The sequence below is a fragment of the Rhododendron vialii genome, chromosome 3a (assembly GCF_030253575.1).
Source record: "Rhododendron vialii isolate Sample 1 chromosome 3a, ASM3025357v1".
Classification (NCBI taxonomy): Eukaryota; Viridiplantae; Streptophyta; class Magnoliopsida; order Ericales; family Ericaceae; genus Rhododendron; species Rhododendron vialii.
In genome coordinates, this window is record NC_080559.1 from 7,307,229 (window position 1) to 7,329,814 (window position 22,586).

The 22,586-nt window shown below is 37.8% G+C and overlaps 2 protein-coding genes and 1 long non-coding RNA gene across 3 annotated transcripts in view; 2 read left to right on the forward strand and 1 right to left on the reverse strand.

Moving 5' to 3' along the window:
* The window catches only part of LOC131318532 (D-lactate dehydrogenase [cytochrome], mitochondrial-like), a 33,681-nt gene extending 29,348 nt beyond the window's left edge, over nucleotides 1-4,333 (forward strand). Inside the window, exon 19 of the transcript XR_009197716.1 lies at nucleotides 4,231-4,333. The gene's annotated coding sequence lies outside the window, so the exon portion shown is untranslated. The remainder of the gene's footprint in view (nucleotides 1-4,230) is intronic.
* On the forward strand, nucleotides 1,314-21,893 carry LOC131318531 (D-lactate dehydrogenase [cytochrome], mitochondrial). The gene is made up of 18 exons (XM_058348371.1): nucleotides 1,314-1,722; nucleotides 4,231-4,333; nucleotides 4,605-4,705; nucleotides 6,705-6,753; nucleotides 7,050-7,142; nucleotides 7,807-7,921; nucleotides 8,348-8,408; nucleotides 9,575-9,611; nucleotides 9,683-9,744; nucleotides 14,775-14,871; nucleotides 16,134-16,208; nucleotides 17,224-17,332; nucleotides 18,043-18,152; nucleotides 18,504-18,566; nucleotides 19,323-19,402; nucleotides 19,571-19,701; nucleotides 20,621-20,664; nucleotides 21,432-21,893. The coding sequence occupies exons 1-18, from the start codon at nucleotides 1,460-1,462 to the stop codon at nucleotides 21,549-21,551; spliced, it is 1,713 nt and encodes a 570-aa protein (XP_058204354.1). The 5' UTR covers nucleotides 1,314-1,459; the 3' UTR covers nucleotides 21,552-21,893.
* LOC131318535 (uncharacterized) lies at nucleotides 21,558-22,231 on the reverse strand. The gene is made up of 2 exons (XR_009197721.1): nucleotides 22,134-22,231; nucleotides 21,558-21,889 (listed from the first exon to the last, which is right to left on the reverse strand). It is a non-coding gene; the product is annotated as an uncharacterized LOC131318535 (long non-coding RNA).
* Between the last annotated feature and the right edge of the window lie 355 nt (nucleotides 22,232-22,586).

The window sequence follows — 22,586 nt, forward strand, 5'->3', positions numbered from 1 at the left end:
TTCATTTGAATGGTGGAATGTGTTATGTGCTTTGTCAAGTTGGGCTCTAGTCCTCTGTACCGAATTTTTGAGGTTAATGTCCCCGTGCATTTTTAATCACTCGGCTGTGTTTTAAGATTCCCGTATCTCAAAATCCAGCACGACGGCTAAAATTGCACGGGATCCCCTGTATACCAAAACACCGGTGCAGAAGACGCGGCTGAGTTGGTGCTATTTTTTATAGCAGTAGAGCAAACTGGAAGAGGAACGTTATATATGAACCTCTGGCAGAGGAATTTTAAAGAGGATAAGATGGAGTTTGCGCAGTACAGTATAATTTTCCCTTTTTCAGGCATGTTTCGAAAATCGGAAAAGAGATTATACTGATAAAAGAACTTTATTTTCTTGAATTAAATAGAAAAATCATTTACTCTTTTAAAAAGACATTTTTCTCCAAGTCCTGCTACCGGTACAGATTTTTGTGCACAGATTGTGCACAGATTTCGTTGTGGGGCCCACCACGGGTTCCACACAAATCATCCAAGCCGTTCATTAAATGTAAAACATTTTTTCAAGGGTTTCCGTAAAAAATAAGCTCAATTCAATACCTATAGGTGCTTCATCCAACCATCTAACTTTTCATTCAGATTTTCGGATAATGAAAAGTTATAATATTGGATCGAGCATCTATAGGTATCGGATTGAGATTATTTTTTGCGGGGACCCTTGAAAAAATATTTTACATTTAATGAACGGCTCGGATGATTTGTGTGGGATCCGTGATGGGCCCCACAACAAAATCTGTGCACAATTTGTGCACAAATTGTATGTGTGTGTAGCATTTCTGTTTTTCTCCACATACCCGTAAAAAGTTCTGTCCCACAAAATCCATTCAAGGAGGCTTGGCCCAACGATGTCTCGGTGCACTGGGCAGTACACTACATTCAACCACTAGACCATTCATTACATTTTTTGTAGGGTTCATCTTGGATCTCAAAAAAATACAAAAAAATGTTCATAAATTTTAAAATAATATATTATGAGGTCCTGTAAAAAATCAGCTCCAACAAATATCGGTAAGTATTATTTCTTGATTCATACGGGCGAAACTGTGCAGGTGAGCAGTTTCGCTCTTACAAATCAAGAAATAATACTTGTCGATATCCTTGTTGATATCTTTTGGAGTTAATTTTTTATAAAACCCCATAAAATATTATTTTAAAATTTATGAATATTTTTTTGTTTTGTTTGGGAACCCGGGGTGAGTCCAATAAAAAATGTAATGAATGATGTATTGGATGAAGGGCTAGCATATCTCTCGTGGAAAAGGGGTCAGAAATTTACTACTGGTAATAGTTTACTTTAGGAGCGGATCAAAAAAAAAAAAAATAGTTTACTTTAGGAGATCAAACTGAAATTGAACACACTCTCTCTCTCCCCGCTCACTGCGACTGTTCAGACTCCTCTTCAAAGCTCGGCGATGGCGTTTTCGTCCTGGTTCTCCCGTTTACGTTCTTCCTCAAAACCCTTTTACGGCAACCTACGCCATTCACTTCTCAACAGGAACAGTTCACCAAGTCCTCAAATTAGAGAGGCCCTGATTTCAGACAAGAAACGAAAACCCATATTTTCGTGGGCATCCTCTTTGCTGCTTCCACTAGCTCTAGCAGTTTCCGCTGGATCACTCTCCCTCCACACCCACACCAACCCTTCTCTCTGCGACGCCTCCCATGTCGATCCTCGGTATTCAATTCACCTACTTATTTTTAATTTTTTTGATAACTTGGTGTCCGGCGAGCTTAAGCGCACCCCGACTAATTCTGAGAGTCCGGGACCAATCCCACCAATCACATGTGGGGTCCCAATTAAGCGCACCTCGACTAATCCCGAACCAATCCCACCGCCCACATGTGGGGTCCCAATTAAGCGCACCTCGACTAATCCCGGGACCAATTCCGGGGTCCCAATTAAGCGCACCTCGATTAATCCCGGGACCAATCCCACTGCCCACAGGCGGGGTCCCAATTAATTGGCAGAATCAGTCCTGCGGGGGTCCCAATTAATTGGCAGGATCAGTCCTGCCGCCGCGGGTCCCAATGGCCCAAAAAGGAGTTGAATGCGTTACTTCGCCTACTTTGTTTTTGTTTTTTTTATAACTCTGTGACCGGCCCGTACCTTGACTAATTGGGGGACTTATCCCACCGTCCACTTGCGGGGTCACAATTAAGCTCTGTATGGCTGGTCCCAAAGGAGTAACTTCGACTACTTTTGTCTTTCTATTCTGGTTTTTAATGAATTGGCTTCACAGTTTTCAGAGTCTTCTGACTTCGCCATCTTTCTTTTTGTATAATCTCTTTGTATTGTTTGATGAGATGCTGCTGCGTTTGAAACTTTTAGGCCTTGTTCTTCCTAAATCGTTGGTACGGTATTTAATTTGGTGTTATAAACTTTTAGTAATTTCTTGTTCTTTTTTTGTCAAAGTTTTTATCGGCAATCATTTATCGTTGAGAGAGGAAGTAGAAAAGTATTTTCAATTAACATTGAAAAAAGTTGAGACGATACTTGAGACAAAAAGATCTCTGTTTCGAAGATCCTTCATCTTTAGTGATTTTTTTTTTTTTGGTCGTAATTTTTTTTTTAAGACTCCCCTTGTCGAGACCGATAAGGAGTACTTTAAATTTGATGCGAATTTAACAAAAATCAGAAAGGATGAACAAAAATACCAAACCAATAATTTAGGAAGAACGGGGCCTTATCTCTGTTTCGAACTTTGGATAGATTTGAGTTGAGGGGGCTCGACACTTTAATTCAATGAGAAGAATTCAAATTCAAATCTTGATTTTATTGTTTACATTGGCATTTCGATGTTGAGTCTGAGAGCTCCATCATGGTGGATTTGAAATAACTATTCATAGGAGTGGTTTGAAATCATTTGTTGTGAATTGTAGGAATACAATGATTCCAAGGTGATACATTTCTTCTATATCTAGGAGCATCTCCAACAATTCCTAGGCATGTTGCCTAGGAAATGTCATTTTCTACTTTGGGTAGCCACCAAATAAATGCACTCCCCAGCAGCCTAGGCATTTAGGTATTCAATACAATCACATAAACTGCATATACACACAATATCCAAACATACATACTTCTGCTAGAGCTTTTCCGACATTGATTAATAATAACTTCAAAAATTAGTGTATGAGCTTGGGCGGCTTCTCCACTCATTGTCAATTGGTTTTGAGTTAGATGCTTTAATATGGTATCAAAGCTAGACTTTCAGAGGCTTTTGGACAAGACTCTTGATTGATTGTCACCTTGTGCACCTTGTTTTGTTGTTCGTTGTGATCCCCATGTTATGGATTATTTGTTTACGTCTCCACATGCGGGTCAGGGGTCCACGTTTGGGGAATGTTAAGAGTTTGTCCCACATTGACTAATAATAATCTCCAAAACTAGTGTATGAGTCTGGGCGGGCCTCTACACTCATTGCAAACCCATTTTGAGTTGGATGCTTTAACAATATCTATATCTCCAAAATGAACAGACCAAGATTTGTGATTAGGCTCCGATGGTTGGATCTTCATCGGCATCAATCTCGAGTTCCCTAGCGCCCCCTCCTCCGTCCACGCTGAGCAGCTCCTTGTCACCAACCTCGCTATTTCTGGCAAGCCCTACCCCCTTACCTTTGCCGCCCCATGCAGCCAATGCTGCCAGTTCCTCGAGGAACTCCTCCACGCCCCTGATCTTCATATCCTCATCACAGCCGAACAAGATGACGAAAACGACTAAAAACCCACTGATTTGAAACCCTTAATTTCACATCACGTCTAAACAAATTCGAGGCAAATCTGATGCGCAGGAGAGAGAAAGTGAGGGGAAGAGAGGGAGAAGGAATCTGTCGAGTGCTACAATAACTCACTTTAGGTCTGGTGAGTGACTGTAGCGACCCTTCAAAATGGCGAGTTTGCTGGGCCTGCAATTTGGTGGTTTGGGTTGCCATTTTTGCTAAAATTCATGTTTGCTTAGGCTGTTGAAGATGCTCTAATATATCTTTCACGCTAGTTTCACTAGCCACCTAAATTGAAAGTTGAACATAAATTTCTCCACTTGAAATTCACGTACATCCAAACAGAGCATGAGGTTTTCTTTGAAATAGAAGCGTTGTTTCAACTTCCATATACTTGATTATGTCCTTGTGGAATTGGTTAGTGGACAAGTGGAAGAGAATTTATTATTGAGTTTTGTTGCCAGGGGGTTGAGCTTCGGGGGCGAGGGAAGCGGAGAGTACTTGGTGAAGGGTTCTCACAAGAATATCCCACAAGAGCTTGTTAACGAGTTGAAGGCTATTTGCCAAGTATTCTATCAATTACCTTTTCATTATAAGTCTCAATTTGTGAAATAAGTTTTGAAAAGGTTTGAAGAATCTCTAATTTTGTTTTCAGTTCAATAACTGCCACCCCCCGTGCTCCTTCTTTAGTAGCAATGTTCACTACTGCCATTCTCTGTGTTATTAAGTTTGAAACGTAAAATTGAAACATGTGATACTTGAGCAGATGCATATAGTTCTGTTGGGAAATGGATAGGTATCATATGCAGGATATTAACTTATCAGCAAAGTTTTGCAGGATGATATGACAATGGATTTCGATGAGAGGCACTTTCATGGGAAACCACAGAACAGCTTCCATAAAGCGGTGAATATTCCTGACGTGGTAGTTTTTCCAAGGTAAGATTGGATTTTATCCTTGAAACTATAGCATAATTTCCTATGCAATTTGGCATTTAAATCTTTTTTTTCTTTTGTAGAGATAGTTTTATAGTTATCAACATATTACTCTCTTCTGCGGATCAAAAAAAAAAAAAAAACATATTACTCTCTTCGGTTACATCAAGCAGTTATTAAATAGATGTTTGTGGTTTGAATTAGGAATTACAGTCCTCCTTGTGTTGTTTTGTTAATCTATTTGATGATCAGTACTGATATTTACAAGTCCATTTATGTGTTTTGAGTTCAATCCCTTCATGGACTTACTTATCAAGCAAGCATAACGGCTTCAGAAGTGGTCCAGATAGCCACGGGGAGCTTTAGAGCAGAGTTGCGTGAGCATCCGCTCTAGTGGACCTTGGAGGATTGCTGGATATCGGATCCCTACGGTGAGAAACACAGATGCTGTAAAGTCCATTCAAGATAACTTGAGCCTGGTCAAATGGAATCTGTCAAACCTGCACAAACAGATGGCAATGAGCTTGTGCAGAGGCCTTCAAGAAGAGCACCTATTTAAAGGCGCCATCTTCAGTTTTCCAACCCAAGCTGCATTTTTTAGGTCCTCCTCATAGTGAAACAGTTAAATGCTTTTGTAGTTTTGTAGAGAGGCTAGAGAGTAGTTTCTTAATTTCTCAAAGATCAAGAGAGGATATGGCGATCATTGGTCACGAATTGCAGATCCTCGAGACTAGTTTCAATATTCATCTGTTTTTTATTGGCAAGTCACTATTCATCTATGGCAGTGTCCTTTGGTGGATTCGGTTCTTGGGGTAAGCATGGGTTTTGGGCTACGTGGATCGATGGTCTATATGAGTCTCTTCTAACCGCTTGATTTTTATAGTGCTTGAATTTCTGGTGCCTGCGTCTCCCTTAGTTGTGTGGTTGATCAGAATTTAGCTTGCTTGCAACTGGGATGGATCAATTGAAATGGGGTTTGATTATACTTGTTGTAGCTTTGACATTAGTTAATATCAGTTTTTTTAAGCTCGATTCTCTGAGGCCTTGTTGCTTGGAAGTTGGAATCAGCACTCATTAGAAGCCTTATTTGATTTGCAAGGAGAGGGTTGATTCTCTGAGATGGCAGACTCTTGGATGAGGTTGCCTCTCCTTGTGGGGAGATGATAAAGAAGCACATAGGGGTATGTTCCTCTACAATTGGATCCTAGGGGCGATAACTTAATAGGTTCCAAAGGAAACTGATGACCTTGAGGCTAGGTGTTGATGGCTATTTCTTGTAGCATTAGCTTCATGTAGCTGGACATGCGCGTTACTTATTCAACATGGTTCTAGAAGGACATGAATGGTTCATTGATAGATATCTGTGTCGCTCTTCAAGCAGGGCGCTGCCGAGTAATATTCTTACAGCGAAAGATTGGTTACATTTTGTGTGCTGACATGGTCAGAAGATCAGAACGTTCTGAACCGTCTAACAACTGTATTTTCTGTTCTTTAGTTGTAAACTTATAGTTAGTATATAGGAAAATAAGGGATCGATTGGTTTTCCTTGTTGATGAGTCTTGTAGTGTGTAGATTGAAGATTTAGATTAGGATCTGATTGAGTGTAGTCTTTCTTATCTTCGTCTTAATTGTACTATAGATACAATGTACTAGCTTATGCAAAGTAAAGTTGAAGTTATAAATAATTCAATACTGAGAGTTTCTTTCTTTACTCGAAGATTCAAGGAAACCCTTGTAAATATTCGGGCAGAACACATAAATACTTGTTTCCTCCCCCCTTCTCATTCTGCACTGGGGAGCACTTTGAGCTAGGAGTGAATTTTAGGTACATTATATTCTTGTATGTTTTGTTTTGTATTGTCCATTATGAGAGATCGTTGATCAAGTTCTTTTTGAGTCCTTGCTTTTCATTTTTCGTTGCCCACGCTGTAGTATATCGTGGAGTATAAGTTCTAGCTCTCTCTCTCCAAACGGCACCTTAAATGGTAGTTTGTACGTGCAGGTCTGAAGACCAAGTGTCCAAGATAGTCAAATGTTGTAATGAGTATAAGGTCTGAGCTCCTTGTCTTTTCTGTTCAATGGTTTTGTTTCTTTTTCAGTCAATGTGTTTTTCCGTTTGGATTGGATAACTCCTCTATTGTAACTATTTGTTTCCATCCATCTGTTCTGACATATTCACGATGAAATAAGTAGAGAACCAAAACTCTTGATCCTATTGAGTTGATTGTTTTACTTAAATGCTGACTTTTTTGCCAGCTTAAGCAAGTTCTGGCCTGGCTTATTTTATTGGGGAGTTTCTCTTTGTTTTAAAATCTCTTTTTTGTTACTGGTTTAATTTGATGATCAGGTTCCTATTGTACCATACGGTGGAGCTACATCAATTGAGGGTCATACTTTATCACCTCAAGGAGGCGTTTGCATTGACATGACTTTAATGAAAGTATGAGCATTTTTCAAGATGTAAATGATGTCCCTTTTATTTCAAGATCCTTCATTAATAACCTACTTTTGTTTTAATTGTCAAAGTTTATGTTTTTGTGTTTCCTTCTGCATTTGCATATCGTTGTAGGTTTTCATGTGTTTTGTGTCATAGAAGGGTATCTTGAATACTTGTTTTAGATCTACCTTGGTCATGTTTCAGTAGGCCCTTTGAGATCCAATTTGCACATTCTGGATTCTGGCTCAATTATGAGGGCTTGGTACTGGTTTGTGTTCGTGTGTTAAAGCTTGTGCAGGCCCACCTCTCTCTCTCTCTCTCTCTCTCTCTCTCTCTGTAACTTTGGGTTGGTGCAGCCTAGATATTTAGATTTTACGGACTATTCTTCTCTCCATGCTGTTCCTAATTTTTGTAAGCAAGACTTCGAAGTTATGTTTCTTTTTTGATATGCATGAACATACTTAATGTGTTTCATTGTACATTATTACCTGGAGAACAGTGTGAGACAGCCTAGTAGGAGGGTAGCATAGCCAGTGTGTGGAATTGTATGAGCAGATGTCTGAGCTTCATTGAGTGTACTTGTATTTTCAATGACCTATTGCCGTTGGCTCTGCATCACTTGCTTGTATCCTTCCTTACTTTTGTTGAACTGATATTGATATTGTAGAGAGTGAAATCGTTACATGTTGAGGATATGGATGTGGTTGTTGAGCCTGGGATTGGATGGATCGAGCTCAATGAATACCTAGAGCCTTATGGTCTATTTTTTCCTCTCGATCCTGGTCAGTTTTATGTCTTTTCTTTTTAAAGGTTCTATATATCATTGGATTGTGAAAATGCATCTCTAATATATTTTTGTGCTTATGGTTGAGATTTAATTCCACACTAGGATGTTGAACATGCAAGCCATAGGTTCTCAGAACTTGTAAGTAATTTTATAGTGATCAGAAAGTTAAGACCACATGAAAACTCGATATCATAGGTGTAAACAAACATCAAGCAAGAAAAGAAAGATAATTTTGAAACATGCTCTGCATCGAGTAGAAGTTGGTAAAATAAATCCTTTTGTTGAGAAGTCTTGTCGCTTGCAGGATCTTGTTATTTGTAATTTTGGTCATTTGAAGTTGGTTTTGGTACACTAAATGCACAACTGCTTCTTTTTGTCAAATTATTTTTATATTGATAGAAGATGTGAATCTGGCTTGCAGGGCCAGGAGCAACCATTGGGGGTATGTGTGCTACACGCTGTTCTGGTTCTTTGGCTGTGAGGTTGGTGCTATGTTTTGTGACTCACTATCAAAGGTCTTTTCTGGTCCATTACATTTCACATCATTGCCAGTGAATACGCTGCCAAAAGAACAAAAGAATTGATTCTTTAGCAGTTTACCACGCAATGCCTTTTTGTTTATTTATTAAGGACTTTCACAAACTTGCCATTCATATCCTCTTTATACAACTTTTTTGTGGAACTCATTCATGCATTGTTGATGGATGCCCAACAGAAACACAAAGGCGAAACGTATGGAAAGAAAACAGACATACCGTTTGGGATCATTTATTGGAAACTGACGATTTAGGTGGTCTTCATTGCTAAAGCAAGATAAAGAAAAAGCAAATCTCTTAGGCCAGAGGGACCTTTTCGTCAGTCCAACTTCTTATATCATCCCCGATCGTTGTGGCCACCTGTATCCCTCTCTTATCCTCCCTCTCTCCACCTCTTCCCTACTCCTCTCTTTTTCCCTATCATCTCCCTTGGCCTCTCTTTTCACTCTTCCTCAAGTGTAACTTACCCAAAAAAAAATTAATTTATGAAATACTAGGTGTCTGGCTGAGTGGATCGAGTGATTAAGGGGACCAATCCCACCGGCCGCTAGTCAGTCCTAATTAGCCTTACCCAATACATGAATTGATAGCTAGGGAGCCGGAGTCAAACCCCTGACCCTGGTTGCCAGGTGACTACCACGGCGCCAACCTCAGGGGATTATTTAACCAATTTAGTTAGCTGGAGTTTACTTTAGAGCACATTATTTTGGTGATTTATTTTGCTTATGGGCCGGACATTGTGTGGGCTACGTGTGCCTAGAATTGAGGATAACCAAATAAGCCTTGGCAAGGTTTAAACTTGGGTTGTCTAGGGGCGACAAATTTAGGGAAGATACGATGGTAAAAAATTCTTCCCTCTATGGATATCTTGTTCCGCCTTTTATTCCTTCTTTGTTTTCCTATTTTTGTGAGTCGACATTGGTTATCTGTAGACGGTTGTTATGGATTTTTCTTAACGTTCTTTCTTTTCAATTTCTTGTGTTGTGTTGAGGATATGCTATTGGTAGGATGATTGTTCTATTTGTCTTTTTAGTGCCATTTTTATATCTTTAAGTTTGAACGATTTATTTTCTTAGTGGATTTCAATAAATGATTTCATTTTTAGCATGTAGGTATGGAACTATGAGAGAGAATGTTATCAACCTCAAGGTGTGTTATTTCCTCTTCTTATGTCAAGGTAGATGTCTAGCATTGTATTTTACATTTTACTTTGCTCGCAGGCGGTACTAGCCAATGGGGATATTGTCAAGACTGGATCTCGTGCTCGAAAAAGTGCTGCAGGGTGTGTTCAGTGATTTTGAAACCTTTTTATACTTATAGGACGTATTTCTCATCCACATTAAATACAAAAGCATGGCCAACCAGAATCTCAATTAGGCAGTGGCAAAGTCAGAAATCTAAGATGGTTGGGGAACCCATTAATCCCAGTGGGGGAACCTATTAATCGCAACCTTATTATTATAAGCATACTTTTATGAGAGATTAGAGGAGTGGAAGGAGACTACAATTTCGAAGGAGGGAGATTGACTTTTGTTAAGTCTGTTGTTGCCAAGCTTTCCACTATTGCCTTTGTTTGGAATTCTGGTTTCTGTGGCTGCCCAAATTGAGAAAACAAGTGTGGACCTCTTGTAGGAAGTTGCCGGGAAAAACTCATTTAATTAGTTGGGACTTAATAGCTTCCATTAAAAGGGGGTCTTGGTTTGGGGAATGTTGTTGCCTGAGAAGCACATGTGCTGGTACATGTGTGGTTGGTAACTTGTATGATACGGGTACATCAATATGGCAAAACCAAAAATGTAGGTTACAGTACAGCTGGGGTAAGACTGTAACCATTGTATTTTTATAATTTGGAGAAATTCATTACAGTTAGGAAATAGCACTTTAAGGAAATAAGTAAATGACTTGCGTCATAAGGGATCCAGCATCAAGTACTAGTTTAAAGGCATCCTCCGGATAATTCAAATTGAAGCAATTAACATCTGACTTGGGCCATACATCACCGACTGAAAGCAATACTCCAACACCTGCCTTTGTCACATATTCCGTACATCACGTATCTAGTCCTGACTCCACTGTTTTTTTTTTCTTTCTGTTAATATGAAGTTTACAATACAAATCAGAGTTTGATGTTATTACACTAAAAGTCCTACAGACCAAAATCCTATTCTACAATCATGCTAAGCATTAGAAGGAAGTCTTGTCAACTTAGCTTCATCCTTGTGTCGGGAACATTTTTTTTTTATGTATTGTGGTACCTAGGTACAGAGAAAAGCAGGGACTAGCATTAAGGAACGGAGGGAGTACTAGTTGGTTATTGGAGGTGTCCCATAGAACATGATACTTTATGGCACGCCATAATCTATAGTAGATTTCAGCTCAATCTTTGGGACTCTCGTGAGGTTTATGGTGTAATTTGTGTTCTCCTTGGTAGTCCACTGCGTATGTTACTTATAGGAGAAGTTGTATTTGGTCAAGTTGTATAATTTGGTTTTATTTGTGGCCTCTTAAGACTGAGATGGGCTAAGTTTATGGTTCCACAAAAGGAAGTCCAAATCTAGTTGGATAAGGAGTTCTCTAAGTGTATATAAAGCTATTTAACTATGTCTATTGTACGTGAGGATACTTTTAGACTTTCTTTTTGGAGCTTTTGGTATTGTGGGATGCATATTCATAACCCTATTCATAGGTTTCTTAATTCTTTTTCTTCGTGAATGTATTACGCAACCTCACCTTTAACATCACCAAAACCAGATTTCTTCCATTCTTTCCTCCACTAACATCCTCAGAACACAAGCTTAGTAATCTCTTAGAGCAACCTTTAAAACGTCGGATGAGAAGGAAGTTAAACTGCACCTATGTTTCTGTTTTGGGTCCTGTTTGCCATGCTAGAACCTGCCTGGACAGCTTCAGAAACCCACTATTTTCTCCCTAAACTGAGGCCAAACAATTCCCTAAACAGCCCTACACATTTTTTCAACAGAACTTAAATTGATCGCTTGCCCTATGCCCTCTCCTTCTTGATCATTGTAGAAATGTTTACTAAATGAAGCCCTACCTGTGGCTTAGTGACAATAATATTCTGCTTTGACAAATAGATACTGCAAATCAAATAGGGAAAATTTCAAAAAAGCCCCTAAACTTTCAAGAACTTTACAAAAAACACCTGGACATTAACTAATGACAAAAAGACACCTAAACTTATCATTCCGTTAAAAAAAAAACCCTCGCCGTCCAATTCCGTCAATTTGTAACGGATGGAGCTGACGGAAGGCGTTAACCTTCCTTTTCTTTTTACTTCAAAAAAATTACTTTCAACTTTTTAATAATAAATGAATATACAATAAAATTCTTTTTTTCCTTACTATTTATCAAAAATTATTTTAACCCCATTTTTTACTATTTACAAAAATAACCCTTTTTTTTTTACTTTCAAATTTTACCTTTCCCCCCATCTCTCTCCCCGCTTCTCCCCCCCCGCCCCCCCTTTTTTTTTTTTTTTTCCAAAAATTCGACCCCATACCACCAATCAACCCCACAATTAGCCGCCAAAGACCTAGCCCCAATTCTAGAATTTTGAAATAACTTTTTTTGGGGAGATGATTTTCACCCTCCCCTTTTTGATAACCACTCTCTATTTTTCTTTTAGCAAAAAAAATTCATACACTTTCAATACTAAAAAAAAAAAGAGTGGCTATCAAAAAGGAGTGTGAAAATCACTCCCCTTTTTTTACTTTTAAAAATTACTTTTAACTCTTTCTTTTTTAGTAATGAATAAATATGCAATAAAAAAAATTTTCTTACTATTTTTTAAAAATTACTTTCACCACAATTTTTTAACTATTTACGAAATTGGGGCTAGGGCTTTGGTGGTTGGTTGTGGGGTTGATTGGTTGTGTGGGTTTGAATTTCTAAAAAGAAAAAAAAAAGAGGGAGAGAGAACTTTATTTTAGTAAAAAAAAACGGAGGGTTAAAGTTATTTTAGTAAATAATAAAAAATGAGGTTAAAGTAATTTTTGATAAAATAGTAAGAAAAAAAAAAGAACTTTATTGCCTTTATTTACTACTAAAAAAAAGATAGAGTAAAAAAAAAGGGAGGTTTATGCCTTTCATTAACTCCATCTGTTACAAATTGACGGAATTGGACGGTGGGGACTTTTTTGTAACGGAATGGTAAGTTCAAGTGTCTTTTTGTCTTAGTTAAAGTTAGGTGTTTTTTTGTTAAGTTTCTTAAAGTTTAGAGGATTTTTTGAAATTTTCCCAATCAAATAACCACCGCATCAAATTTTTTGATCTACTGGCATACATTGGTTATTTAATCTTGAGCTTTTGCTCATCTGGTTGAGCTGTGACCTTGTCATCTACTTTCATAGTTCTACATCAAGGTTTTGAATACCGTTCCGTACCAATTTGTATGTACCTTTTTCTTTCCCAAAACTGGTCTCTTAACCATTGTTGTCAAAAGCGCGCCTAGGCGCGCGCCTAGGCCCCAGGCGAGGCGAGGCGCACCCTAAGCGTCTTGCCTAGCCCCAGGCGAGGCGACTTGAACAAGGCGCAGGGTAGGCGCACGAAGCAAGAAAAAGCGACCAGGCGAGAGGCGAGAAAAAAGCGCGCTTCTTTTAACTTTGATTCACAACCGTTGGATCCAAGATTTAGGTTCAACATATACGTCAGTTGTTCGAAGGAGAAGTGAACTGATCGACTTCTCTGGGTCTCTCTCTTTATATCGAACAACAGCAGCAGGTGATCAATTTCTCTGGGTCTCTCACTTTCAATCGATCGATCAACAGAGGCACTCTCTCCATCGACTCTCTCTCCCTCTCTCTGAATCAACAGTTCTCTCCATCAACACTCTCTCTAGTCTCTCCAACGACACTCTCTCTCCTTCTCTCTCATGAATCAACAGCTCTCGCAGTCTCTCACCACTCTCTTCTCCCTTCTTTCTCTCTCTCTCTCTCTCCCCCTCCCCATATGTATATACTGTTACTCTCACATAACACAACACACTGAAAACAAGTTGATCTCGTTTGTTTAAATTGAACTTGTTTGTTTAATTATTTTCAGAAATAGGAGTAATTATTTTCATAAGTAATTAATCTGAATATATAGAAACAAGTTCGAATTTTCTGAAAATAATTTCTTTAATGTTTGTAGCTTTATATATAAAAAATATGTTCTTTAAATTCAAAGAGTGTATTATTACTTGAAATATTAGTGTGTGCTATTTTTCCTATTTTTTTCCGCATAGGTGCGCCTCGCTTCAAAAAGGCGCGCACCTCGCCTTGCGCTTCTCGCCTCAGGCCCAACAGGACTTTGCGCCTCGGTGCGCTTTTCGCCCGTGACAACTATGCTCTTAACCCTGTAGTTCCGTTTCGGTTTAAGTACCAGCCGGAACCGGTCATACTATAGTTTTTAATTTTTCAAGAGGTAATTCCATTGTAAATTATTTTTTACTAAAGATGGTAATCTTCTTTATCAGTTAATATACGATCTTCATAATCCTTGGTATTACTTGTTTTTAATCGATATCTTCCTGTTGATTGAATGTTTTTAAGCTTTTTAAGCATACAGAATTACATATAAACAAATTATTTATATATTATTCCTATAACGCTAAGTCCAAAAGAGTATGTGAAATTTTACTGGTGCCTGTACATACTGTACCAATAAGAAGAATGCTATCATTACCGGTACTATATTCAGAATTTTTGTGAACATAGTTTATTGAATCTTGAGCTTTGCTGTTCTGGTTGAGCTCTGCCCATGTCATATTCTTTTGTTGGCAAACCATCGAAGTCGAAGTACACAAAAGGTTTCAAAGGCTGTTTGATTTCAACCACATCCAATTTACATACGTCCAACCAACATTTAGTCTAATTCATATGTATTTGAAAAACTAATGACTATGTGATGGAGGAGGTAAGGAATAAAAATTAAATGTAGTTGATTTCATTGTTGAAAGCATGTGGCATTGGTATTTGGGTGTAGGATAAAAACGCATATAGTTGACTATTCATAGGTTCTGTTTTCCAGGCTGACATAGCAAACAGTGTTATGACCAAGTGAACTTTGCTGCAGCCCTTGCCCTCACATTGTTGTGCAGAATCATACACTCATTTCAGTAGATAAGTCATGATTGGTTCTCATGAGTAATTCAAGGCAATCCTGATGCATGAGCTTCCTGTCTTTCGACATTATTTACTAATTGAGTTTCTTTGGTCTTAATTGATTTGAATGAATATTTTCTTCTTGTAACTTATGACTATTTATCTTCAGCTAGACTACCCCATTAACATTTCAAATTTCACGTGTTAGGTACGATCTGACGCGCCTGATGATTGGAAGTGAAGGAACATTAGGTGTGATAACAGAAGTTACTTTACGCCTTCAGAAAATTCCTCAATATTCCGTGGTACTTTTATTTGTTTCTTTCTTCGTTTTCATGTTGATTCTCATACGATGTCTGATACATTTGCTTCCTTGTAATTGTTGTATCCATTTGTTCTTCCATTTTCTAAAAAATAAGGAAATGATGTACTCACTGTTAAGTTTCTAGTTTGGCTGGACTCTATACATAATTTCTACTTCTTGGTGCATGTATTGTCTTGAAAGCAAAACTTTTGCTTTAGTTGAGGTAATTCACTGCAGTCTTCAAGCTTTCCTTGCATGTTTGATACTAAAACAAGCTGAAAACTATGGAATGCCCTTAATTTTGGGAGGATTCCTCAGGTTTTCAGTTTGCTTTTTATTGGCGGTCCATCCATGGACATTATTTCAATTGTATGACATGCGTATTTGGCCATTTTTACTATATGTTGGGATACTCCATCCCAAATTGGCATCATTCTATGAATTAAACCCATTTGTGATTCTCTGTATGCTATTTACTTATCCTTTCTCTCTTCTTGTTGAATTAAAAACCCTTCTCTTATAAGCTAAGTCGTGCAGGCGCACACAAATATGTACACAGACACATGGTCTCTAAAAAAAGGGGAACATGGACACACCAGGGCATGGCAAATTTTTTATACATTATTTTCCATGATTACTAATGGTGAAGTGAATTTATGAGATGATTGTTGATACATATACAAATGTCATCCCCTTTGGCTATTTTTCCATACGTATATTCTGGACCTCTGGTGATCTATATGTAACTGTTCTGTATATACACACATACATACCTACAAGTACATATGCACATACATTATATGTGTGTGTGTGTGTGTGTGTATTGAGAGAGAGAGAGAGAGAGAGAGAGAGAGAGAGAGAGAGAGAGAGAGAGAGAGAGAGCATAATGGATCGACTATGGGCTCTGTCGATGTATGGTTTTGTACCTTTATATGTATGCATGTCTATACTACACCTTCAACCCAAAACTTTGGAGGTGGCACATATTTACCCCCAAAGATTCTAAAAAAGTTATATTAACCCTGCTGTGTTGTCCCTCGTCTGTCCCCCCATGTCTCAGCCATGTCCCACCTTCCAAAAACAACTAAATTTAATGGACTTGCGACGTGGCTTGTCCTGTTTGTATTTTGGAGTGTCCCCATTGTATCAGTCTTCCCGGCGACCTCCTCGGAGTGTTGGTGCTTTACAGCCTATCAGTCTCGAAATCTCACTTTAGAGTGTTATGTATTGTTGAATCATTTGTGACTTACCACTATGTTACAGGTAGCAATGTGTAATTTCCCAACAATTAAGGATGCAGCAGATGTTGCTATTGCAACAATGTTTTCTGGTATACAGGTAACAGTTCCGTTGCTAAATTTCTTTGCCATTGTGTCATTGCATGTTCAACTTCTTTTGTAATTGTTAAATTTTGGTATCTAGTGCAATTCAACTTGGAAATATAAAATAAGTAAAGCTCCACCATTCTTGTTCCTACGTACTGTATTTGGATGTGTACACTATCCTTTTTTCCGGTTGAAAAATTCTAGAAATTAAGGAAAATGGTTCAATAACTGTAGTTTGTGGCCTGGTCATATGATGTGATTCATGTGAAAATCCGAGGAAGTAAAGAAAAGAGAGTGGAGATATTTGTATTACACAATGACAAGGAAAAGATTTGTTAATATTGGGTTCATGGCAAAACTTTTTTCGGGAACTTACTATTTCAAGGGAAACAATTTTAAAATGAAGGTCTTGTATTGGTATTTCATTTTCTCTTCAAAGTTGGCCTAACTAGCAAGCTGAAGAAGCTGCTTCTCGCATTTCAAAGGACTGGTGAACATCACCTGAAAAGGTTTAAATGAGTGTTTTTTCTCCTTTAAAGTCCCCCCTGCTGAGTTAAAGTGCTGTATAACTAAACACTAGCTGTGTTGATGTGCTTATATACTTGAGCTGGAGTCTACTTAAAAAGGTCTTTTATGCCGAGCTTGTATTACAGAGAGTTATAGAGGCAATATTGATCTAGGGATACTGTTCACATTAGCGAGATTGTAATAGTCTTGAGGGATTTAAAAAGCTAATTTGATCAGTGGTTAAGTGCATTTAAAATTCGATTGGAATTGTTTGTGTGAGTTAAATTTGTAGGAATAACATGCTAAGATGTTGAGTTTTCGGAACAAACATTGCTCATATTAGGCTAGCTTACTGTAAATGGAACTTTTGTACTGTTTTTATTTATGATCAACGACAAAGAAACTTGTATTAGAGTGCATGAAGGTGCTCCAAAAGTGTCCAGGGTGAAATTCAGTGGGGTAATGTAAAGTTCAATAGTTGCGCCTACCATTCACGTATTTTCTGTTCCTATTCTGATTAGGTGTCACGGGTAGAGCTACTGGATGAGGTTCAAGTGAAAGCTATCAATATAGCTAACGGGAGAAACTTGCCTGAAGTCCCAACTCTAATGTTTGAATTTGTAGGCACAGGTGAATAATGATCTGTTTTTGCGGTGAACGTTTAGTTCTGCTTCAGTTGATAATCAAACCAGTTTTAGCCGATTATCAGTTATCACACTGCTTTATTGCTTCTTTCATAGTATCTCACTTCACAGAGAATGAAAGCTTTTTTTTTGGTGTGAAAGTGACAGAGAATGAAACCTTGCTGTCTTCATTTTCTTTGAGTAACTATTTTGTGACTTTTTTTTTTTTTTTTTTTAAGATTGATTTTGTGACCATTTTCAAATAGCACAATAGTGACGGCAGTTCCTAGCCAGGGTTGATGTGCCTCGTACTGATCTAGCATATGGTTCTTTACTCACTGGATTCAACTTACTGTGTGAGAGTTTCAACCAAAAAGAAAAAAGGAAAGGAAAAGGAAAATAAAATTAATTCGGTGAGGAAAAGGATAAGAAAAGCTTAATTGATTACAGGAACCCTGCAATCTGTATTGTGGCTCTTTCAGTGAAATAAGACTAAGATGAACATAATAGTGGTGTTTGTAAATTTGACTTGTATGAACGTAAGAAAATCAGTTTACTAAATGGAAGTCTTCATCAGTTTACTAAATGGAAGTCTTCAAATCATTCATTCTGTAGCCTCCAGGCATCCGCCATAGCAAAATTTTGGAATTTGCTATTTCTTTACTGACTTATTACTAACTGAAAGACAACTTAAAGCCATTTTTGTTGTTTAATCAGAAGCATATTCACGTGAGCAAACTCTAATTGTTCAGAAGATTGCAACTGAGCGCAACGGTTCGAATTTCATCTTTGCAGAAGATCCAGAAGCTAAAAAGGAACTCTGGCGGGTAATTGTGCCTCTAGTTGCTCTGTTGCTGTATTTGTAGTGTACGTGTTGGGGTAGCTGCTTTTCAGTTTTCTTTTTGAGGATTCCTACAGTTTTTCAATCCATGGTTCAGACTTTAAATTCTCAAAACCATAAAAAGTTGTCATATAGCATAAACTTCAACCAGATTTCGAATAATTTCAGTTGCATTCCATTTATTTTTGGAAATTCATGGTTGGCTGTGTATTTCCAAGTGATTTGTGTATAGGTCCTTGGTGATCTTTTTGGTGAGGTCGCTTATCAGACATGAGAGTGTCTTCGTAATCTTCTTTTCTACATTTGCTAACTTACTATGTTGGTTGCTTTCATGTAGATAAGAAAGGAGGCACTATGGGCTTGCTTTGCAATGGAGCCTAGTTCTGAAGCAATGATATCGGTCAGTCCTTTAGGAAGGTTTACATGTATTTGACCTTTTGATAACTGCTCGAATATTTCGTTTTTTTAAAATGATTTGGTTTCATTGTTACTTAAGCTTTTGAGATAAAATGTTCGACACTAACCAACCTAGTAATTTGGAGCCCCACTTATTGAATGTTTTGGCATCATGTCATTTCCTTGTATTCCCTTGCTTCCTTTCATCAATTAATTCTAGAGTGTGAATGTACAGAATTCCGATGGGGCAGGTTTTAAAATGTTGATCAATTGCTAATTTGTCCAGTCAGCAGGATCCTATAAGTTGAAATTTTTGCCAAACTGGTTTCTTAATTATTCATCACTAGCTTGTCCTTACCGCCACCAATTGCACCATGTGTGTTTTCACCTTTTTTTGGGTAAGTGATTATCGATTGAAAACAACCACCAAAAAGAAAGGCAAAGGGATACCTTGCCTTTACGGTAGAAAATTTCTAGACCAAAATTTCTATCGTATGCTTGTGGCATTCCCTTTATGCTGTCAATTTGAATGAAATTTTGTTCTGAATACTACTGCCGTCAATCTGAATGAAATTGTGTTCATGAAAATTAATCCCGTCAATTTAAATGAAAAGTATTGATGAATCTAAGCATATTAGGAGTTGTCTTTCTACCCTTTAAAGCAGATGAGAGTGGTAATTACCTCTTTTAGTAGCTGTTTCCCCTCTTATTTTAGATAAGGATTAAGGAACTTTCTCCACATTTTCTTCACATCTTGCAGGATGTATGTGTCCCCCTATCGCATCTTGCAGAATTGATAGCAAGATCCAAAAAGGAGCTTGACGCATCACCTTTAGTGTGGTATGTAGCTTTGAATGAACTGCATATTCAGACAAATCCTATTGTCAAGTACATGGTTTTTCTCTGTAAGCTTTGTTTCACAGCATATTTGAGGACATCCTTTTTTGTTCTATATGCTAATTTGATATGCTTAGGCATTTCTTTTCCGGTTCTTATTGTTTACAACAGCACAGTTGTTGCTCATGCTGGTGATGGAAACTTCCACACAATTATTTTATTTGATCCAAGCCAGGAGGAACACCGACGGGAAGCTGACAGATTAAACCATTTCATGGTGCATACTGCTTTGTCAATGGAAGGTACCCAATCTACGTTGTTGTGTAATTTGGTTATGTGGTTTTGCCTTGTGAACAGTTACTGAGGTTATTCTTTGTACGACTTCTTGTCTTTTGGATGTTCTTCATTAGCATCTTAGATTTTAGAAATGCCAGACGTGGAAATCAGATATTTATAAGGCAATTTGTAAGGGAAACTATATTTTCCTTGAAATTGAAACAACAAGACAATGGCAGTGTGTCAATCGCTAACCAAGAAGGGCGATGATATCTATATTACGTAACCTAAAAATCCAAAAAATGATGCTCCAATTCAAATCTAATGTTGTAATCTTGTAGTAATTTGAGTTCAATTATTAAGGTTTTTGACCTAATGGAAACAGTTACTTGTGGACTTAATTCATCTTGACGATTGATTTAAAACTGACGTAATCATCCTCATGGTCATCATCGTCCTTACCATTGTAATAGTTTCCATAGAATGCAAATTGTCAAAGCCGATTGCTGCAAAGTCTGAGGGGCTCGTAACCTGGCTAGAGCTGTTAGAGAGGGTAGCTTATTGTGTTTGCTGTTATATTGAGCTTTATATATCTAATGGTGATTATCCTCTGTCAAGAAGTATAGAAGATGTCATCACTTTTCAGAACTATTATGTGAACAATTAAATTCTTTGGTATGCAATTGAATCGTGCTCTAGCGAGGCAATTATGCAAATCTGTATTGCTGCAAATCCTGCAATGTTTGCTTATATTGCCACTCTTTTTAGCTTATCTTAACCAGTGCTTCCTTAATCAACCAAATCCAGCTATACAACCAGTGGTTTGATGCTAATATCTGCCGCAATCCAATAACAATTTTCCGAAACATGCTAGTCTATGAAGGTTGTGGCCTTATGTAAGAACACTGACATAGTTTTGGTTTATGTGCTTTTGTGATGGAACAGGAACCTGCACAGGAGAACATGGTGTTGGTACAGGGAAAATGAAGGTACGCCGCACTTGATTGTTAGGGCCTGTTTGATTGACCAGATTAGATACCAAATTTGATTGATTCACCGCATTTCTAGTGTTTGAATACTTCAATTAGTTGAGGGATGCGCTCGACAACTAATCGCACAAGACATAGGATAGATGACATCATCTGGCGAATGTATCCTAATTTTATTATGTTAGTTTTTCTTAGATTAACATTTTTCACACGCTCTTTATGTCCAAACTCAACTCATTTTGGTTTGTTATCCTTTAAAGTCACCTGTTATAATGATAAATGAATTATGAATGCAAGAATTTTTTCAAGTTAAATTGAAAGACATAATAAAATATTGACTGAAAGTGATGAGTTAAATTCTCTACATGTTCCTTATGAAATTTATTTTCACCATTACAGCTAATATGCGCCCCCAACTAATGTAAATTCCTGGGTCCGTCAGTAAATGTTGGTATTGGTAGTCCACAGTATTAGTTATGCGGGATTACCCACCGTAGAGGGTTTTAAACCCTCTCGTCAATAGTCTAATCAATCAAAGCGGGGCCATAGGGTTATGTTATGAACATTGGTGTAACGCCTTGTAATGCTTTTCAAAGCACTTTTTTTTTTTTTTGCCCTTTTTCTTCTTTTTTTTCTGTCAATCCTTTTCAAAGCACTTCAAAACAAGGTTTAACCGATGAGCTTGGTTGTACTTGAACTGAACTCTGCATTGTCTGGGGTTTGATAAGTGCAAATAATAATGAGTCCTGGAATGTTGTATATTGTAGTACCTTGAGAAGGAGCTCGGAATCGAGGCTCTGAGGACAATGAAGAGTATAAAAGCAGCTTTGGACCCCAACAACATTATGAATCCAGGAAAGCTCATACCTCCTCATGTTTGTTTTTGATCTATCTCTCTCTCTCTTAATCCCCTTTCCTCCTTCGTACTGATCGAATAAAAAGCTTTTGTATTCACTGTCACTTTCAAGTTGCTTGACCATTTGGCCAAGTATGGGGCGAAAACTTGTTTTCAGTCAATACGAGCATCAGTGTATGAGAAAGAACATAACTCGAACTTACAAAGATGTTCTTCCTGATGTTGAAGGGATTTGCATTATCAATTTAATCACGTTGAGACGGCCAAGGTTATTTCGTGCAATTAAGTACAGTTAATGTAAGAGAATACTACTATTGTGTTCTTTATCTGGGAAATCCAAAACAATGTCATACACCCGGCAATTATCAACTGAGGGGGTGTTCCAACTTCAAAAAAAGAAGGTTTTGGAAAAAGGAAGATAATTTTAAGCTCAAAAATCATATATTTATGCAAATAATTTTCCTATCAATATGGATCTTGTTTGATAGATTTCATTGAGATCTTTTATACGGTGCAAGAAAAATCAAAAAATAATTTTTCATTTTCATTATATTTGAGTTTGAAAATTGAAGAAAAAGAACTTTTTCAAAAAGAAGGCTAGTTGGAACACCACCTGAATATGATGAATTGAAGTTGTTCCTTATGTTTTGTTAGCATGGATGCTGTGCTTGTACTATTGCTTTATTTTATTGTTCTATTTTGTCATTCGGGTATGGGTATATTCAAGCGTAATCCATTCTCATCAAGAGACAAGTTTGGTGGCTTTGGGGAAGCGATGGTGAAGATTCCCCAGGTGGGGATCGAGAGTGGAATAGGGTCCGTGACTCATACTCTATCTGTTGCCATCCCTACTGTCGGTATGCTTTGCATGCATTTACGTACATACCAACCATGAGGTGGTTCGCTAATTACTCAGCGTTTCTGACCATGACAGGAAACGAAATTTGCGAACTACCAACGAAACTTCACTTTTTCAGGGTTATAAGGAGAGACTCACACAATATGTATTGCATTCATTCAGGTTCATCAAACAGCAATGAAAAACGTATTGCATTCATTCCAAGTT

What these genes read in the sequence shown, in the direction of transcription:
- LOC131318531 (XM_058348371.1), top strand. Translation starts at nt 1,460, where the DNA reads ATGGCGTTTTCGTCCTGGTTCTCCCGTTTACGTTCTTCCTCAAAACCC. An exon ending in GACGTGGTAGTTTTTCCAAG is followed by an intron (nt 4,706 to 6,704) that starts GTAAGATTGGAT and finishes TTGTACGTGCAG; the next exon opens with GTCTGAAGACCAAGTGTCCA. An exon ending in GTTCTGAAGCAATGATATCG is followed by an intron (nt 18,567 to 19,322) that starts GTCAGTCCTTTA and finishes CACATCTTGCAG; the next exon opens with GATGTATGTGTCCCCCTATC.